Here is a 20,202-nt window from a genome sequence, read left to right as displayed (position 1 = left end):
TCTTTTTACATAATCCCATACTTCTTGCAGGCTTTGTTCATTTCTTTTTCTTCTTTTTTCTTTAGGTTTCCCTTCTCGCTTCATTTCATTCATTTGATCCTGAATCGCTGATACTCTTTCTTCCAGTTGATCGAATCAGTTACTGAAGCTTGTGCATTTGTCACGCATTTCTCGTGTCATGGTTTTCATCTCTGTCAATTCGTTTATGGCCTTCTCTGCATTAATTATTCTAGTTATCAATTCTTCCACTCTTTTTTCAAGATTTTTAGTTTCTTTACGCTGGGCACGTAATTCCTCCTTTAGCTCTGAGAAGTTTGATGCACTGGAGCCTTCTTTTCTCATCTAGTCAAAGTCATTCTCTGTCCAGCTTTGATCTGTTGCTGGCCATGAGCTGTGTTCCTTTTGCAGGGGGTGATGCACTCTTATTTTTTGAATTTCCAGCTTTTCTGCACTGTTTTTTCCCCATCTTTGTGGTTTTATCTTCCTCTGGTCTTTGATGATGGTGATGTACTGATGGGGTTTTTGGTGTGAGTGTCCTTCCTGTTTGTTAGTTTTCCTTCTAACAGTCAGGACCCTCAGCTGTAGGTCTGTTGGAGATTGCTTGAGGTCCACTCCAGACCCTGTTTGCCTGGGTGTCAGCAGCAGAGGCTGCAGAAGATAGGATATTGCTGAACAGCGAGTGTACCTGTCTGATTCTTTGGAAGCTTCTTCTCAGGGGTGTACTCCACCGTGTGAGGTGTGGGGTGTCGGTCTGCCCCTAGTGGGGGATGTCTCCCAGTTAGGCTACTCAGGGGTCAGGGTCCCACTTGAGCAGGCAGCCTGTCCGTTCTCAGATCTCAACCTCCGTGTTGGGAGATCCACTGCTGTCTTCAAAGCTGTCAGACAGAGTCGTTTGCGTCTGCAGAAGTTTCAGCTGCTTTTTTTTGGTGGTGGTTGTTGTTGTTTAGCTGTGCCCTGTCCCCAGAGGTGGAGTCTACAGAGACAGGCAGGACTCCTTGAGCTGCTGTGAGCTCCACCCAGTTCGAGCTTCCCAGCTGCTTTGTTTATCTACTTAATCCTCAGCAATGGTGGGTGCCCCTCCCCCAGCCTGGCTGCTGCCTTACCTGGGAGATTGCAGACTGCTGTGCTAGCAATGAGGGAGGCTCCTTGGGTGTGGGACCCTCCCAGCCAGGTGTGGGATATAATCTCCTGGTGTGCCCGTTTGCTACGATCCTTGGTAGAGCGCAGTATTGGGGTGGGAGTTACCCGATTTTCCAGGTGTTGTGTGTCTCAGTTCCCCTGGCTAGGAAAAGGGATTCCCTTCCCCCTTGCACTTCCCAGGTGAGGTGATGCCTCGCCCTGCTTCAGGTCTCGCTGGTCGGGCTGCAGCAGCTGACCAGCACTGACTGTCCCGCACTCCCTAGTGAGATCAACCCAGTACCTCAGTTGAAAATGCAGAAATCACCTGTCTCCTGTGTCGCTTGCGCTGGGAGTTGGAGACTGGAGCTGCTCCTATTCGGCCATCTTGCTCTGCCCCCCTCATTGTCTTTTATCTTAAGAATTAGTTTCACTTTTCTGTTTCTTCAAATGTCAAGTATTTCTAAATTATATCCTGGCAATTATGAATATCATATTCTTGAAACCCTAGATTGTGTTATATTCTTCTGATGGTTTTTTTTCCTTTAATATATAATTAATGCTATTGGATTCAAAATGTAAATTATATATTCAGGTAGCAGCTCAAATTGCATTTTAGTTTGCTGCTTAGTCTTCTTTATGCATATGTGGTTCAGGGGTCAGGTGGAGATTTGGGTAGAGTTTATACAAAGAATCTGGGGCTCCCTTTCTTTTATTCTTTTCTTTGTATAATTTCCCTCTAACCTTTCCAGTGGCTTGAATTGTCCTGAACTCTGTCCTCTGGTGGTTTTAAAATCAGCTATTAGGCACCTTGAATGGCTCAGATAGGAATTGCTCTCAAACTGAAAACCACAAAAATGAGAAACTTACCTAGAGTTCTTCCCTTCCTCCAAGTGTCACCTTCCCTCAAGAATCTACCTACACTTGGCTGGGTGTGTGGTGGCTCATGCCTATAATCCCCATGCTTTGGAAGGCTGAGGCAGGAGGATGACTTGAGCCTACGAATTTGAGACTGCAGTGAGCTAGGAACCCATGGCTGCATTCTAGCCTGGGTAACAGAGCAAGACCCTGTCTCTAAAAAACAAAATAAATAAAATAAAATAAAATAAAATAGTTAACAAATCTGCCTACTCCTGATTGTCCTTCTATTGTTGATACTTGTATTTAGTCCAGAGTTTATGGTTGTTATGTGTGGCAGCATTTGTCCAGTGGGAACTCAGTCATATCAGAAGCAAAACTGGGAACTCTAAATATGGTCCTCAACGTGTCTTTAATTTGATGGATAATTCCTGGAACATCACGTGAAATAGAATTTGCTCATTTGCACAAAGCCAGAACAATGTTTATGTTGTATTAAGAGTAAAGGTTCTTCTTTTAGTAAAATTTGAAATTTTTCTTTTTAAATATTTCAGGCCTAGAGGAAAGGAGAAATGAAACGTTTAATTTATTGCAATTGTAATTTCCCCGATTCATTCTCAGTTTGCCTGTGAAAAATCAATAGGAAGCTTTAGCTTCAGGCATTATCCATCATTACACCTGAAAGGTGTGCAGTTCAATGTCTATGCTCAAATCTTATCTTGGCTATCTATGGGTTTTAGAAAAGTAATACCGGTAAAACTAAATTAATTAAAAATATCAAAGTAAATACCGTTTTCCCTCTTGTTACTTCCTAGAAAGTAGCACGTCTGGAAATTGAGAACAAAGTCCTTCAGGAGCAATTGAAACAGGCTTTACAGGTAAAGGATGTCATGTTTCTTTAACATTGTTAACAAGTAAAGAAAATATCCACAAAGAACTTTTCAAATGAATAATTTTTACTTTGTAAGCGAAGAGGTCTACATATTCTGCTGTTTGGCCAGGTTTAAACTATATTCATTTTATGCATTAGGGATATATTAATAAAATTTAATATTCATTCTTATCAAAAATAGTGAGATATAAAGAAAAACAAACTTTCTTAAGCTAATAACGGCAATCTATTCATCTGTCATGGTTGCAGTATAAAAAAAAGAAAAGGAAAAGAAAAAAAGACAATGTATTTCAAGCTGATAAGCAATATACTTAAAGGTAAAATACTGCAGGCATTCCAATTAAACTCAGTTGAACCAAGATGTTAACTCTTACTACTCTTTTTAAAATTCTAGTTAAATAATACAATAAGAAATGAAAAAAACTATAAGCATTTCATAAATGAATAGACAAAAGTATATTTGTATATTATAAAATTGTTTTGCCTACCATCTTGGTAAAAATGTAAAGGACAGAAATATGTAGTATTTGTGGTTGTATACTGAAATGAGCAACTTTTCTCATTCATCATTTTTTTGATAATAGAAGTATGAAAGATATTTGTTATGTCTTTTCTGTCTCCCAGAAAAGACATAACAAACTTGGAAAGATGTAGCCTTTTCACTCAATAAAAGCTTTTAAAAGTTTGTCCTAAAGAAGAAAAAAGTATACAGAGAGTTTGCACAAGTATGTACAATGTCATATGTTGTCATAGCAAAAATTTTGAAATGATCTAAATGTCCATTGATAAGGAGTTTGCTAAGACAATTATGGTATATTATTAAACGTACTTCTGTTACCTATTCTGATTTAAATGTACATTCATTGTTATAGAAACATATCTATGACATTATTTAATGAAAAGAGCATAATATGTGAATATGTATAGTATGACCCAATTTAGATAAACATTTAAAAAATTTGGCTGGGCATGGTGGTTCATGCCTGTAATCCCAGCACTTTGGGGGGCCGAGGCTGGTGGATCACTTTGAGCCCAGAGTTGGCAATCAGACTGGGCAACGTGGTGAAACCCTGTCTCTACTAAAAATACACAGACTGACTGAGTGTGGTGGTGTGAGCCTGTAGTCTCAGCTACTTGGGAGGCTGAGGTAGGGGGATGACTTAAACCCAGGAGACTAGAGGTTGCAAAAAAACCTGCATATATATATTTAAACTTTTCTAAATATAGCTAGTGTATATATATATGTACACACACTATATATGTGTATATAGTGTGTGTGTATGTGTGTGTATATATATATGTAGTGTGTATATATATATACACACACTAGCTATATTTAGAAAAGTTTAGAAAGGATATACCTCAAAATGTTAATAGTAATTTTTCTTTATGAGGTGAGATTATTTGTGAATTTTCTTTTTGTTTATATATTCTTTTATATAAGTAAGTTAATTGTATGACTAAATAAAAATTATAAAAGTGACATTTTTGAGAAGAATTTTATTCCAGAATAAATAAGTTGTTTTCCACATTTTATTTCATTCTTTGATATTATAGGTGCTAATTATCCTTCTTATAGTCTATCAGTTTTTATAAAATATACCTTATATGAATTTTTATTTTGCTTGTATAATAATTAGAGCCTTAAAAATAACAGCCAGGAGAAACTCGTGGGTATAAAAATAGCCCTCAAAGGTGGAAGAGGTTTCTTCACAACTTCTGATTTTAACTGCGGAATTATTAAAGTATGAATTATACCAATAGCTTACCTTTGCTCACTTCAACTCAGTAAAAATGAGTTGAGAAATCATGTAGGCATAAATATATGTAGATTTCTGAATGTGGTAGTATTGGCAGGAAAATATCATAAAATGCTTAATAAACTGGTACTTTTTTAAAAACAGGAAGCTGAAAAAGCTAAGCATCAACTTAAATATTTCCTAAGTCAAGAGAGGAAGTTACTTAAAAGTGAGGGGAAAACTGAGACAACCATGCAAGTGGGTAATAGTCAAACAGAAGTTAAAGGTGAAGATTCAAAAACTATACCATTGGAGAAGGAAACAGGAAAATCACTGGTTTCAGAGTCAGGTGGACAGAAGACAAGTGATAAAATCCAAGAATATCCACAGGTGAGGAAATAACCAAAATGGAGACAGTAGTATATGTTGTGAGAAGTTTGTCTTTTATATTATTATTTACTTCATTTGTATATGTTATTTAAAAAATCATGCTTCTGTTTTTGGGTTTGTTTTTACTTTTTCCCTTTACCTTCTGGATATGTCAACTCATTATTATCTTGAATACTAAACTATGACTTAAATATATACTGATTTTGAATGACCACATCAGCATCTGAGATTTGAGTCCTTTATTTTTACCTTCTCTTTTTGTGTAATTTTTATTGTGAACGACCTCAACTTCTTCCTGGAAAGATAAATAATAAAGACAGTTTCTCTGAGGGCAATAAAAATTATTAAAGTTGTTAGGTCATGTATATAAATGGAGTAAGGTACACTGAATTGAATATAAAATATTTAAAGAAATGTAGGATTGTCTGTCAGCTGCTTTAAGACAAAGAACAAAAGCAGCACAACTTAAAATCTGCTAGTCATTTTATAGCTGCTATTATTATAAAATCTAGTCATTTTATATCTGCCATTATTATAAAATCTGCTAGTCATTTTATATCTATGTATATGGGCTAGTCATTTACACAAGACCATAAGATAGCTATTAGCACCTCCATTTTGAGGATGAAACCAAAACTTTAAAAAATTAGCCATGCCGCATTACAGTGAGTAATATTGAGTTAGATTTCAAATTCAGGTCTTTCCAGCTCCAAAATCACATCTGAAGATATCTTCTTTGCTTGTCTACATGGCTGCATTTGAAACGTGCTTTGTTAAAAGTTTTATTGTTTTCTATTTCCCAGTATTTATCTTCTAATCCAAAACAAAGGTTTTCATATATGACAGAAAAAGTTAGATTAAATAGTAAAATGAACCTTAGCAGAACAGTAGCTAAAACATCACATTGCTTTCACACATAAGTGATTCTAATTTTAGTGGGTTTATATATAGATCAATACACATCTGTCTTCTTGTGTATCTAGCTTAACACTCATTAATTAAACATCTATTATATGCTAGGTTCTTTGCACAGACGGTGTATATAATGTCATGTATTCAGATGGCTTGTTCTGGTAATAGTGAAATAGGAGATATCATTATTGGAGATTTTGATGTAATAGAAGTTTATACTCACTGTCCATGTTCTTATAGTAATTTAACTGTAATCTTCTTTCTCAATCACTGTATTAAAACTATTTTTGCCAAGGTTACAACAAATCTATTTGATGCTATTCTGAAGGATGCTTTATAGTTTTTTTCTTTCTTTCTTTTTATTTTTTGAGATGGAGTTTCTCTCTTGTTGCCCAGGCCGGAGTGCAGTGTTGTGATCTCAGCTCACTACAACCTCTGCCTCCCAGATTCAAGTGATTCTCCTGCCTCAGCCTCCCACGTAGCTGATATTACAGGTGCCTGCCACCACGCCTGGCTAAATTTTTATATTTTTAGTAGAGATGGAGTTTCACCATGTTGGTCAGACTGGTCTCGAACTCCAGACCTTAGGTGATCCACCTGCCTCAACCTCCCAAAGTGCTGGGATTACAGGCATGAGTCACTACGCCCGGCCAGATGATTTATAGTTTAATCTCATTTGTCCTCTTAGCAGCATTTAACCATGTTTAATCATTTATTTTTAAATATTTTTGTATTATACTTTAAGTTCTGGGGTACATATATAGTCTATAGTTTGTTTGAGAAACAGCATAATTATTTGGTTTTCCTTATATATTTTTGGAACACCTCTTTGGTCTCCTCTTGCTTTGCTCATTCTTTAAATGTTAGTACTTCTCTGGGTTCTGTCCTAGAGTTTCTTTTTATTCCATATACTCTTTCTGAACATGCTCATATACCTTCATGGCTTCTAGGGCCATATAAATCTCTTATCTCTAACTTGAATAACACCTCATTTCCAGACCTATTATTCATTAACATACTGAATTTTTCTATTTCAATGGGCTTCAAACATCTAGAATTCACCATGTCCCTAAATGAACCAATTGCGTTCTTCTCAGACCTGCTTTATCTCTCAGTATTCGGTCTCCTAGCATCCTCATCCATCTAATTGCTGAAACTATAAAGTCCAGCATCACTGTTATTTCTTCTTTTCCTTCGTCTTGACCCAATTATTATCTATCAAATTCTGTCCAGTTTTGTCAATATTACTGACAGTTCTGTTAGTCAAGCTCCCACCAGGACTCTAATTGGTCTCTCTCTTTCCAGGCCAGTCTCCTTGTTGGTGGCTAGTCATCTTGCAAAAATTGATATTTGTTTGTTACCTTCTTGCCTAAAATCTTGAATGCTTTCTACTGCCCTTACTTTAAGAACAAAGTCCTAATTATGGTTTAAGGCTTTGTTAGATCTGGTCTTTTCCTGAGGCCCCAGCCTCATCTTTAATTATCCCCCCAGGCTATTGCACATGCTTTCATATGCACATGTGTATCATATATTTTATGCTTTAGCTACGCTGAACCTTCTTTAAGTTTATAGAACATATGGTATTTTCTGTAACCTTAAGTATTTTGCCTGTTTTGTTCTCTGCTTGAAACACTGTTTCTCCCTTCTCCGGTTCCTAAAATGTATCTGGTTAAAAGATAAATGAGAAACAAAAAGTACTGTTTCAGTTATTTTTTGCAACATAACAAATTATGCCAAAATTTAGTGGTGTAGACAGCAAACATGTACTATCTCAGAATATTTGTAGGTCAGGAATCCTAATGTTCCTTAGGTGTGTCCTCTGGCTCAGGTTCCCTCTCACAAGGATGTAGCCAAGGCATTACCCTTGGCTGTATGTATTTTAAGGTCCAACTGGAGAAGGATGTACTCCCAAGCTCATTCATGTACTCACATGACTGTTGTTAGGCCTCAGGTTCTTGCTGGCTATTGATTTGAGACATCAGTACTTTGCTATAGGGGCCTCTCCATAATGTAGCTTACAACATGAAAACAAAGGCAGAGTGAGATATAGGGAGACATAGATGGAGAAAAATCGACATGGAGACAGAGACAGAGAGAGAATCTAATCTTGGAAGTGACATTCCATCACTTTTGTCATATCCTGTTCATTAAAAGTGGAAGTAGTCACTAGCGCCAGCTCACACACAAGAGAAAGGTATAACAGTGGTGTGAACACCATGAGCAGGGATCACTGGTAGCCATTTTAGAGGCTGCCTATCATGAGTATTAATAGATAAGTATGAGATTGTGAAAATTCCTGAATCAAATGCTAAATCAAGCAGTTTGGACTTCAATTTTTGGAAAAGAAAATTTCTGGGTAAAGGAATAACATGTAAGATACTGTTTGTAAAGAGGATAATTGCGCATCAGTGGGGTAGATGTATTCTTCCCTTTTATTGATCCCATAATTAATAAGGTTTTTGTGTATATTGTAACTATAAATTAATTTCATTTTTTTCTGCTGATAGAGCTCTCCTGGGTATCATAGTGCCCTTGGTTGGCTGTGGAGCTGTGATATTATGAGTATCAAGAGCAGGCTTTCGCATCTGAGGTGGGAAGGCCTCAATGCTCTTGGGTCTGAGCTTCATAGGGAAGCCACCTTATCAGCCTTTGCTATAGACACCTAAAATTTACAAGTAGAGGAAAAATATTTGGAACTCCTACTACTGGACACTATATTACACAAAAGCCCTGTGATATGTATGTCATAATGACAGGTTGGAAAAAGTAGTTCCTTTTTGTTTTTGCATCTGTTTTTGAGGTTGTTTATTAGAATAATAGTCTTTTTTAATTCAGAGGGAGGGGCAAGAACTATTATTGTTTCTGTCAGGAACTATACATAATTATCTATAAACTTTTAATTAATGGAGGATGATAATACTTTATAAGAATACTGTGGCCGGGTGCAGTGGCTCATGCCTGTAATCCCAGCACTTTCGGAGGTGGGCGAGAGTTGAGGTCAAGAGTTGGAGACCAGCCTGGCCAATATGGTGAAACCCTGTCTCTACTAAAAAAAAAAAAAAGAAAAAAAAAAAAAAGAAAAATTAGCCAGGCATGGTGGTGTGTGCTTATAATCCCAGCTGTTCTGGAGGCTGAGGCAGAAGAATCACTTGAACCCGGGAGGCAGAGGTTGCAGTGAGCCCAGATAGTGCCACTGTACTCCAGCCTGCATGACAGAATGAGACTCTGTCTCAAAAAAAAAAAAAAGAATACTGTGAGGGTATAATGAGATAATGCTTATGAACTGCTTTTGTGTATCATGAAGTCCTATGTAACTGTTATTTTGCATCCCTGTTTAGCTCTGTAGGAGTTGTCTGCATAGGCTGTATGAAAATCATTGATGATTTATTAGTTAGTATATAGGATAACTATTGTGACTATTGTGACATATAGACACAAAATGTATGATGGCTCTAACACAATGGAAGCTTCTTTCCTGCTGTTAATAGTCCAAGGAAGTTCAAGGTCAGTGTTCGTGGTAGGGAGTTCTGCTCCACAGGGTTGTTAAGGTATCCTGGCATATGGAAGGTTTGCCATCTTACATGTGGCTTCCTGAGCCACACTGGGCATAGTTACCTAGCTATCAGAAAAGAATATGGAGGACAAACATGAGTAATTTTCATTGACCTGGCTGGAGGAGATGCACATCCTTTTTTCTCACATTCTATTTGCTACGTTTAACTACAGGGAGAATTAACAAATGTAGACTAACAATGTGTCTAAGAAGAAGAGAAAATTAGTTTGTTGACCATTTAGAAGTCTTTGCCACAGGGGAATAAGGATAAAACCAGTTAATCTCTGCATAAAAGAAACTGAATTAGATGAAAATCAGGTCCAGAATAAAGCCTACAATCAACATTTATACTATAGGAAAGTATGTATTATATTCACAAGAGGTAATTTATTAATAAAAATCACACTTTTAAGGCCACTGGCCTTTTTTTTTTTTTTTTTTTTCCGAGACGGAGTCTCACTCTGTTGCCCAGACTGGAGTGCAATGGTGCGATCTTGGCTCATTGCAACCTCTGCCTCCTTGGTTCAGGTTCAGACAATTCTCCTCTCTCAGCCTCCCGAGTAGCTGGGATTACAGGAGCCTGCCACCACACCCAGCTAATTTTTGTATTTTTAGTGGAGACAGGGTTTCGCCATATTGGCCAGGCTAGTCTTGAACTCCTGACCTCAGGTGATCTGCCTGCCTTGGCCTCCCAAAGTGCTGGGATTACAGTTGTGAGCCACCTTGCCCGGCTGGCCTAACACTGTTGGTTACATAGTTCTGTAAACATATTTGAACAAGTATTCTCAGTATACTTATTTTAAAATTGATAAATTACAAAAATCACCTCCACAGTTTATTATGCATAATATTAGCATTATACATCCTTCAACAAGAATATTTAAAAGGATTAGATAATTATGTAATAGATAAGTTTGAAATAAATTTTGGGCTACTCTGCCTATGGAGCAGGCCTGCTCTGTCTATGGAGCAGCTGTTTTCTTGAACTCCGTTGCTCTAATAAACATGCTTTTCTTTCATTCAAAAAAAAATTTTTTGTTTACTAAAAGTATAAAACCTTATTTGCTCTTAATTTAGAAATACAAGTGTAATTTTAGGGCCTACTCTCCTTCTATAGTGTCTCTTCCAATGCTAAAATGTGATAATTTCTTTGCTTTTTTGATACCTTAATCTTACAAAATTGTCATATTAAATGACATTTTTCTAAATGACTGAATGTAAGCATTGTATATGCATACTTGATATTTTTAAATCTAGTATTATCTTTATCACAGATCACTGCCCAAAGCGGAAGACTGATTGAAAAAAGGTAAAACACTTTTTAAAAATTTGTTCTGTCATTTTCTAATCTTTATCAGTTTGCATACCTAAGTAATGAAAATAATCATATTAAATTTTGTCACAAAACTCTTTGAAACTAATTTTAAGTAGAAAATGTTAGAAACTTTAGATTTCAAAGTTTGAGGAGTTGATGCAGTCAAAAGTAAAAATTAAATGAAAAATTTAAATTAAGGACCAGGTCTATGTACAAACACACTTTTTTTTCTGACAACAACAATTAAAATTTCCAGATAGTGAGGAACTAACCCTTATTTTCAACTTAGTTATCATCAAGAGGCATGAGCTAGATACATAAACAACTTACTGAAAAATCATTTTTACCCTCTATTTTAACTCAGTTACTATACGCACACATATATATGTACATGCATTCACATATATAATTCAGTTGATTGATTCATCCAATTGAATCTTATAGTTTTCACTAGTGAGTCTCTTTGATTATTATATTATGATTGATTCACAGACTTTCTTGATTCACATTACCATGGAGTAAAGAGGAATTACCTAGAAGTATGCATTTATGTACTTCATTGCCATTTTAAATATTTATGGATTATAGACCCAGGTGAATTAGCAAGAATTAGGTAATAAGTGTAATGATTAATGGCCAGAAGTTTTGAAAATGTTCATTTTAAATGTTTGTAGTGAATGTTTATATTTAAAAGTATATATTTTAAATACTAACTAGATATATACTAAAAACTACATGTTTTAAATACAATGTGCAAGAGAAAATTAGACATTGGTCCACTTGTTGCTTTCCAAACTTATTATGGTTGGTTTCTTATTGTTGATTTCTTTATATTTTAAATATGTATGGTCAGCATTTGAGAATGTATAAGGAAAAGTATTAATAATTATCTGCAACAGTAATGGGAACTTATGTATCATGCAGAAATAGGAAGAAATAAAGCAAAAGCATGGTGCTTTTTTTTTTTTAGATGGAGTCTGGCTCTTATTGCCCAGGCTGGAGGGCAGTGGCATGATCTCAGTTCACTGCAACCTCCGCCTCCCGGGTTCAAGTGATTCTCCTGCCTCAGCCTCCCCAGTAGCTGGGATTACAGGTGCCCGCCACCGTGCCCGGCTAACTTTTATATTTTTAGTAGAGACGGGGTTTTGCCATGTTGGCCAGGCTGGTCTCAAATTACTGTCCTCAGGTGATCCACTCACCTCGGATTCCCAAAGTGTTGGGATTACAGGCGTGAGCCACTGTGCCCGGCTGGTGCTCTTATATTCATACTCAGATTATGGTAGAGCATGAAATATTACTATAGTTTTCCATGCAATCATGGTGACCTATAGCCTTTGAAAATCCTGCAGAGCCAGTAGTTTATCACCCTGAAGAACATGAGGTGGTAACTTTTGATATAAGTTGTTTTAATATTGAACATTTAGTTGCTGCTGATAAATTTGATAGGCTCTTTGTACATTGGTAACTCCCAGAAAATACAAACATTGGCTTACAAAAAGCATTTTAAAGAGAGTTTCTAGTCTCTATGAAGACATGGTAAGGCAGTCTCAGTTACTTTCCATGGGTGTTCGGAAAAATCTTAAAGAGGCATTATGATAATATTACCTAGTGAGTTACCCCTGCCAGCCCTCATTCTACTTTTCTGATAAGTCACATTTTAGAATTTTAATGGGAAGTGATAGAATGGAAGAAGGGTTCAATGGAGAACAACAGAATGAGGATGATAGGACATCAAGATTAAAAAAAATCGTAGAATGAATATATCAAATAATCCCTCTTAAATGCCTTTTTTCCCCTAGAAATGTTGATTGATGTAATAACTTCAGGAGGAAGATGATTGTAATTCATTTCAATTCAGTTTAGCTCAAATGAGGAAACACTGACTGAGCATCCATGCTGTGCAAGGCACTGTACTGGGTATTATGGGATATAAAGGGCTTTAAATATATGGTCATTGCCCTCAATGCATTAACAGTCTAGTAGGGTCGACTAGACATGTACAAAAATAAGTGGAGTATAATGCAGACGTTGCATTCTATAAAACATTACCAAGAAGCTACATCAAAGAAGAGGAAAAGTTGTTTCTGACTGGATTAAGAATTACATACAATTTAATTTAAGAAGGATGGTTGGGTTGGATTTTAACAGGGAAATGTGAGGAAAGGGTGTGCCGAGTGGACAGAACTTTGCTTTGAGGCAAAGACGAGGATGTTTAGAATCTATACAGTGCGCTCAGGAAAAGGCCAAAAATTCATTTTGTTTGGATCCTAGACTAAGGACAATAATGGGAAATATGAGATGAAATAGGTTGTTTCAGCTTGATAGGTTTTATAGAATTGCCCTCAATAGATTTAGGTTAATTATTATATATTATATAATAATATAATATAATACATTACATATTATATTATATTGCTAAATATAATAAAAATTCAAACTATTAAGCACATGGCACAATATTATTCATCAACCTTCATTTTGGGTTACTTCTTAGATCCTAATAGAGTTTCTGAAATACTTTGGAAAAGTCTCCCAAACCTTCAGAGAGTGGATGGGAGCGAAGTAAGGAGACCCCACCTGAGCAGATACATGGTATTGCTTACAATAAAGTACAATTTTGCTCTTTACAACATTTATCAGTTTATTTTGGCTTAGGGAATGGAGTTAGTGGTAAATAATCAAACAATAGATTTTAATGATTTATTGTTTCGCATCATGTGTGTTGTTAGCTTTTCTTAAATGTTTTGCGGCATTGAAATTCACACTTTTTAGAAATGAAAATGTAAACTAATTCATGGTGTTTTATTTTTAAGAGTTACACAGTCAACCTATTTCTTTCTAAACACTTTCATTAGGACTTTCACTATTACTTGGGTTTTCTATAAAGCACAAAAACATACAAGAGAAGAGTGGTGGAACATGTCCATTTTTTTTCTCCATAAATTAGATGATTAGCTGTTGAATTTACTCATTCATTTATTCACCCAACTCATTCAACAGATACTTTTGTCACCTTCATATGTCCAGTTCTGTTGGGGGTATTGTGTTTTACTGAAAAATCAGACAGATAAGATGCCTTCTCTTGTGGTACTTACATTATAACAGGAGAGACAAAACATAAACAAGTAAAAATAAATGAACAAGATGATTTTGGAGACTAATACATGAAGGTAATGAAACTACATATCTGACAGTCACAGGGAAGGATAATTTAGATTGGGTGGTCAAGGAAGGTGTTAACAATGAAGAAAAGGCATTATCTAATTGTGAAATAAAAGCTGTTAAAATGTTTTGTTTCTTTTCAATTTTTATCAAAATAAATTTCTACAAATGAAAATTTATGTTATAACTAAAAGAGCTAGACTAAAGGAGCTTTTAATATCCTCAGTTAACTGGGATAACAGTTAAGGGGCATATGACTAGTGACCCAAATAGTAGTCATAAGGTAGATTTTATAGAGGAAACATTGCAATCCAGGAAGCAATACAGGATAAAATATCCCCTGAGTTGTTGTGATTCCATACAGAAATAGACTTAGATTAAGCAAAGCTGAATTCACCATAAAAGATGCTGCTGAGAGGAACCCCCTTCTCACGTATCACTTTACAAAATTATAGGGGAATTGGGAGGGCATAGAGAGCATCTAATTAACTGTGTATCACTGAGAGCTTCCTGGTTGGGGCAATGGCCTTGTTGGAAAAAGGGAGAAGGGAGTAGGTACTTTATATACCAATGTAGCTGAGTCAAACAGTCCTGCTGAGCCAGCTCTGTGAAACCACAAAAAGAGGGAAGAAAGAGAATCACCAGGACCATCCGTGAATAAAGATTTATCTCACTGCTGTCCACCCTTTGATCTTGGAGACTCATTATTATAGATCTCTGCATTAGCTCTGGCTGACACTTGGACCTGAGCATACCGATTTCCTTAGTATTGTCTGGGAGAAGAATATTAGTAAGGTCACCAGCTGGGTTAGATGAGGATGTAGAACCAACATCCTAATAACTTCACATTATGAACTCTTTTTCCCGGCTAAGCACAGATACCTTTGTTTTGGAATGTCTGTTCCATATCTGCCATAGGAAAGAGAAAGTCATTCATCACCTCCCTTGAACATCTGCCTCCAACCATTTCCCAGGGTCAGATATGTTCACATCTGACAAACAGATCTGTTTTTCTCCATGGAGATGAGCCATATTGTCCTTTGTCTGGAGTGGTAGTTCAGTGGGGACCTCAAAGTTACCATTTTGCCATCATAGGTCACCTGCAGGGTAGAAGAGGATGTCTGCAGCACCATCTGATGCTTTTAAATGAGCAATATATTGTGTGTTCTCTTGCAACTGAGGTCAAAGCAAAGGGCGTTAAAAAAAAAAGAAAAGAAAAGAAAAGAAAAGGAGTATGCTATTCCTCTTGAAATGATATTTTTCTCTACTCCTTAACTTCTAGGTACTTTGGAGTTTAACCACGGCAAGAGGGGCCCTTGCTTGGTATGGTAGCCTGTAACTTGTAAACAATTAGGGAAAAGTGGACTGACAAGCCTTGTGGAGGTTGTTTTCAAAGAGGCTGCCTTAAATTGCAAGTAGAATAAGCTTGATGGAGAACAGTGGCCTGTATGTCTTTTTTTTTTTTCTTTTGATATAGGGTCTCACTTTGTCTCCTAGGCTGGAGTGCAGTGGCACCATCATGGCTTAGTATGTCGTCAACCTCCCACACTGAAGCCATCCTCCCACCTTAGCCATCTGATTGGCGGGGACCACAGGCATGCACCACCACACCCAGCTAATTGTTTTATTTTTTATAGAGACACAGTCTCCCTATGTTGCCCAGGCTGGTCTAGAACTCCTGGACTCAAGGGCTTTTCGCACCTCAGCTTCCTGAAGACTTCTATGTCTTTTGAATAAATTCCTTATTGTCCATTGTGTTCCTTCATGGTGGGATGGATTTGAACAGGGACCCAAGACTATACTAGAGATGATGGTCACACATTCTTAACTGGCTTTTTCATGTCAAATGTTTTCCTTTAGATTCAGTTCCTTCTCATGGACATATACACATAGAATATAAGAATTGAGCTTGTGACTAAGTTGTTGTAACTATTTCCTTGGGCAAAGTTTACCTCAGAAAAGCAAGTGTAAAGAGTTCTGTTGGCAAGGCGTTGTGGCTCACACCTGTAATCACAGCACTTTGGGAGGCTGAGGCAGGCGGATCACAAGGTCAGGAGTTCAAGACCAGACTGGCCAATTTGGTGAAACCCCATCTCTCCTAAAAATACAAAAATTAGCTGGGTATGGTGTCGCATGCCTGTAGTCCTAGCTACTTAGGAGGCTGAGGCAGAGGAATCACTTGAACCCGGGAGGTGGAGGTTGCAGTGAGCCGAGATCATGCCACTGGGTGACAGAGCGAGACTCCATTATATATATATAAAAGAGTTCTGTCCTAGGGGACTCAACAGCCTGACAGTGTAACTAGGCTCATTACTGATGGCTCATTAGTCTTTATAAGGGTGCAATTCAGTCAGTCTGAGGAGATTGTGCTCTATGGCCATGAAGAATGCCTGAAGTTTACCCAGTTTTGAAAAATGTCCAATACCATGGGATCTCAACAACTCACCATCATTATGGTGAAGGAATGTGTCACTCCACTGAGATTTTATGACCTTTGAGAGAGGCTTTTCCATTAGTTAATCATGCTTTCTTGTCAGGTGGCAAATCTTTCAGGCAAGTGCCTTACCGAGTCAATGGTTTGTTTAAAACAGCAGAGAGATCTCTGTGCCTGTGAGTGTAAGGCCATATTTTATGAATTTGTCTAAGGTCTAATTGACTGGATATGCAGTATCCCCCTTTTAGTAGAATTTTCCTGGGCATGTACCACTTTATCAGATTTTGGATTAGAGAAGGCCCATAATGGGATACGAATGTCAGGTTGAAGAGTGAGAAAAGTCTGTCCCATTAGGGCTCAGTAGTAGACTAGCAGTCACTGACACGTGCCACTCAGCACGAGAAGGAAATAATTTCGTCCAAAGATGTAGGAGACATCTTTGGCAAAAAAAAAAAAAAAAAGAAAAACCAGTATTTTTGCCAAAAGCTTCCTTCAGAAAATGGTTTCTTACAGGTATGTGTAATTCCATGAGTTTGAAAGATATGGCAAAATCTAAAGTTAGAGCTTGTTTTTATGATGCCTAGACCTCTTCCAAGGCATGTTAATATATGAGCTTCTATTTAAAATTAATTGCATTGATATAGTGCTTTGAAGAATCACCAGGTGTAGAATGTGATGTCACCACTACCTAACAAGGAAAATCCTTTGTGGTTGGGACTGGAGGCCCTGTAAATTTTCCTTTAAAGCAGCAGTTTCCAGCCTTTTTGGAACCAGGGACCAGTTTCGTGGAAGACTCCATGGACCAGGATGGAGGGGGTGGTTTCAGGATGATTCAAGCACATTAAGTTTATTGTACACTTTATTATTATTATTTCTTTATAATATATAATGAAATAATTGACTCACCTTAATGTAGAATCAGTGGGAGCCCTGAGCTCGTTTTCCTGCAACTAGACGGTCCCATCTGGGGGTGATGGGAGACAGTGACAGATCATCAGATATTGGATTCTCGTAAGGAGCACGCAACCTAGATCCCTCGCATGTGAAGTTAACAATAGGATTTGTGCTCCTATGAGAATCTAATGAGGCTGCTGATCTGACAGGAGGCGGAGCTCAGGTGGTAATGCTAGTGATGGGAGAGTGGCTGTAAATACAGAGGAAGCTTTGCTTGCTCACTCGACACTCACCTCCTGCTGTGTTGCCCAGTTCCTAACAGGCCATGAACTGGTATCATTCGTGGTCCGGGGGTTGGGGATGCCTGCTTTAAGTGATATAGAATGTATTTTTTTGATGCTGTCCAGATGATGACTGCCTTCTCCAAATTTATCTGAATAACAGGGCCCTGGATCATTTAAAGTTATCTTTAATCAGGTATGCCTAGACAACATGTAATGTTTCTTCGGTGTTGATCACAGTCATCAGTGTGATATAATATCTGGAGATTGCTAGCAATGCACATTTTACTAGGTTTTGTCCCATATTGAAAGTGTATAATAGGAATTAAAACATTCTCAAGAAGGATTATTAAAGGTATATTTACTAATCTTGGCATATCTTGCCAAATCCTCAGCTACATACGTGTGTCAGTAGTGGCAGCAATTTATTCTATATCTTGTGTAACGACAGAGTCTGGAGTAAGTGGAACTGTTTCTTTCCTTAAGTTTCAGTAGTCCACTATGGAGTGTCTAGTGTTTTTTTCTTTTCTTAACCTGACTAGCATTGCATAGAATCACTGCATCCATTACATTTTGTTTGAAAAATACTTTATTTTTATGCTTCCTGTATGAAATATTATGGAATGATCTTGCCAGTTCAGACAGGTTTTCACCATGTGCTTGGCCAGTCATTATGGAGGTTATCAATAGATAATTATCCAACTAATATGGTTGTGTACCTGTTCTTGGTTTAATAATTCAGAATGTCCTTATCAGTTATATAATCTGAGAAAGAAACTACAATCAGTATTAATATAGAGTACAAAATAGTAGCCTTGAGTGTTAGGGTTCCCCAGGACTACTCCCCTCACTAGGAGAGCTCACAGCACTCATCATATAGTCATTATGATGACCATGATTTATTACATAAAAAGGATGCAAAGCAAAATGAGCAAAGGGAAAATGTGCATGGTAAAAATACAAAAGAAACATCCTACTTAATCTGAGATTATGGTGTCCCATAATTCCATAGCTACCTGATCTCTATAGCCATTCTCACTGAGAACAAGCAATTTGTTCTTTCTTGAGTTTTTATGACTATATAAGATATGGACGCTGAGATATTGGCCATTTCAACTTAGTAGTTTGTCTGGTATAAGGCTTCCAATGGGGTTATTTCCCACTTCAGTGGTAGCCCAAACTCTCTGTTTTCAAAAGCTGTAACATACACATGAGTCACATACCACTAGCTACACATAACAGGGTTTATTGAGAAAAACTTATGAGCAGAATAGCAAGCAGAGCACATTGCAATATTGAGATCTCTGCCAAGCTACCAAGTAGGGAAGGGAGATATTAACCGAGGCCATTCAGAAACATGTTTGTCATTCTCATTAACTGATAACGTGTTTTTTTTTTCTATTAGAATAGTTTTTCGTTTATCCTATATAATTTCCCCATAGTTTGAGTTCCATTTCTGATTATTTCAGTAATAGCATTGCTAGTGTAGCTAGATGTAGCTAGGCAACTTGTCAGTATGAGAATTATTTACACATTTACAAACTATTTCTAAGCAGTCCATCAAACTAATTTTCTTTAAGTTAATAATTTCAAGTATTTTAACCTTTTATTTTTTCCAGGCTCTTAGTCATCTTGGACTTTTACTGAACCTTTAAAAATTTTAGACTCTCTTTTCAGTTGAGGAGCCTAAAACTATTCACTATGAATATTTTGATCAACAGTAATTGTAATTTTTAAAAACTGTCAAAATATTTATAACTTTTGACTTTTGTAACACCTATATTGAAATTTTTCTATAAAATTGATTTTTAGAATCATGTTAGTTTGTACTGTATTACACACTTTAAGTCCTAGATGTTTTTGTTTGTCTTGTATATAGGAATGCATTCCACATCTTGTATTATTGCAGATAAGAATATCAATAATATTTTATTAGTATTTTATTGATAATTTGTCTCTTATTTGCATTGATAATTAAAAATTCAGTGTAACATCAGTACTTGTGAGAGAGTTTTTTCCCTAAGGGGAGGGGTATGGGTTGGGGGTTGTGCTGACATTTTAGAAAATGGATGGAGTTAAGGAAAGTTCCTGAAAAAGAAGGTATTGAAAAGAAAAAAAAAAAGAGGGCAGTTTGGGCAGTTACTATTCAATGACATTTTCCATTTTGCCTGATTTAAGAATTATGAAATGTCCATGATTATATGCATAACAGATAGTGCCCCTGTACATCTATTTGACTAGTAAGAAAAGGATGCAATGCTCAGATCTTCAGAGTTAACAAATGCTTTCGCAAGCAGGAGATACACTCTTTATACCACTTCAGTGATGTTGAAGACTGTCATGTAGAGTGCTGTGAATATGCTTACATAAAAGCTGCTAAAATACATGCTCATAATTAGACTATTATATGGTGGTATTTAGACATGGAGTGATTATTATAGAGTGTTAATCTAAATCAGACAGTGAATGACACAAATTTAGTAAGATTTATAAACCATATTTTGGTTGTTTATGGCAATTCACCAAATAATTGGGAGGGTGCAAATCACTTGCTTTATTATTATTTTCTTTGTGTCAATAGGCTGCCTTCTATAGTCATCACTGCTGTTGTCCTCCTCCTCCTCCTTCAACTCCTCCTCTTCCTTCTCCTCATTCT

General features: G+C 36.8%; 1 protein-coding gene across 3 annotated transcripts in view; it reads left to right on the top strand.

Moving 5' to 3' along the window:
• The window catches only part of CCDC7 (coiled-coil domain containing 7), a 447,862-nt gene that overhangs the window by 125,074 nt on the left and 302,586 nt on the right, over positions 1–20,202 (top strand). For 2 of the 3 annotated variants that reach the window (XM_025396488.1, XM_025396490.1), the window contains exons 15-18: positions 2,790–2,852; positions 4,771–4,995; positions 10,735–10,769; positions 13,270–13,405. In XM_025396488.1, the coding sequence (XP_025252273.1) occupies positions 2,790–2,852; positions 4,771–4,995; positions 10,735–10,769; positions 13,270–13,276 (330 nt within the window). In that variant the 3' untranslated portion in view covers positions 13,277–13,405. Of the gene's footprint in view, positions 1–2,789; positions 2,853–4,770; positions 4,996–10,734; positions 10,770–13,269; positions 13,406–20,202 lie in introns of those variants that run through there. The other variant, XM_025396487.1, reaches the window with a different exon arrangement.

This window comes from Theropithecus gelada, chromosome 9, assembly GCF_003255815.1.
Source record: "Theropithecus gelada isolate Dixy chromosome 9, Tgel_1.0, whole genome shotgun sequence".
NCBI classification, from domain to species: Eukaryota; Metazoa; Chordata; class Mammalia; order Primates; family Cercopithecidae; genus Theropithecus; species Theropithecus gelada.
The sequence above is the reverse complement of the archived record's forward strand: the minus strand, read 5'-3'. Positions and strand labels throughout refer to the sequence as shown.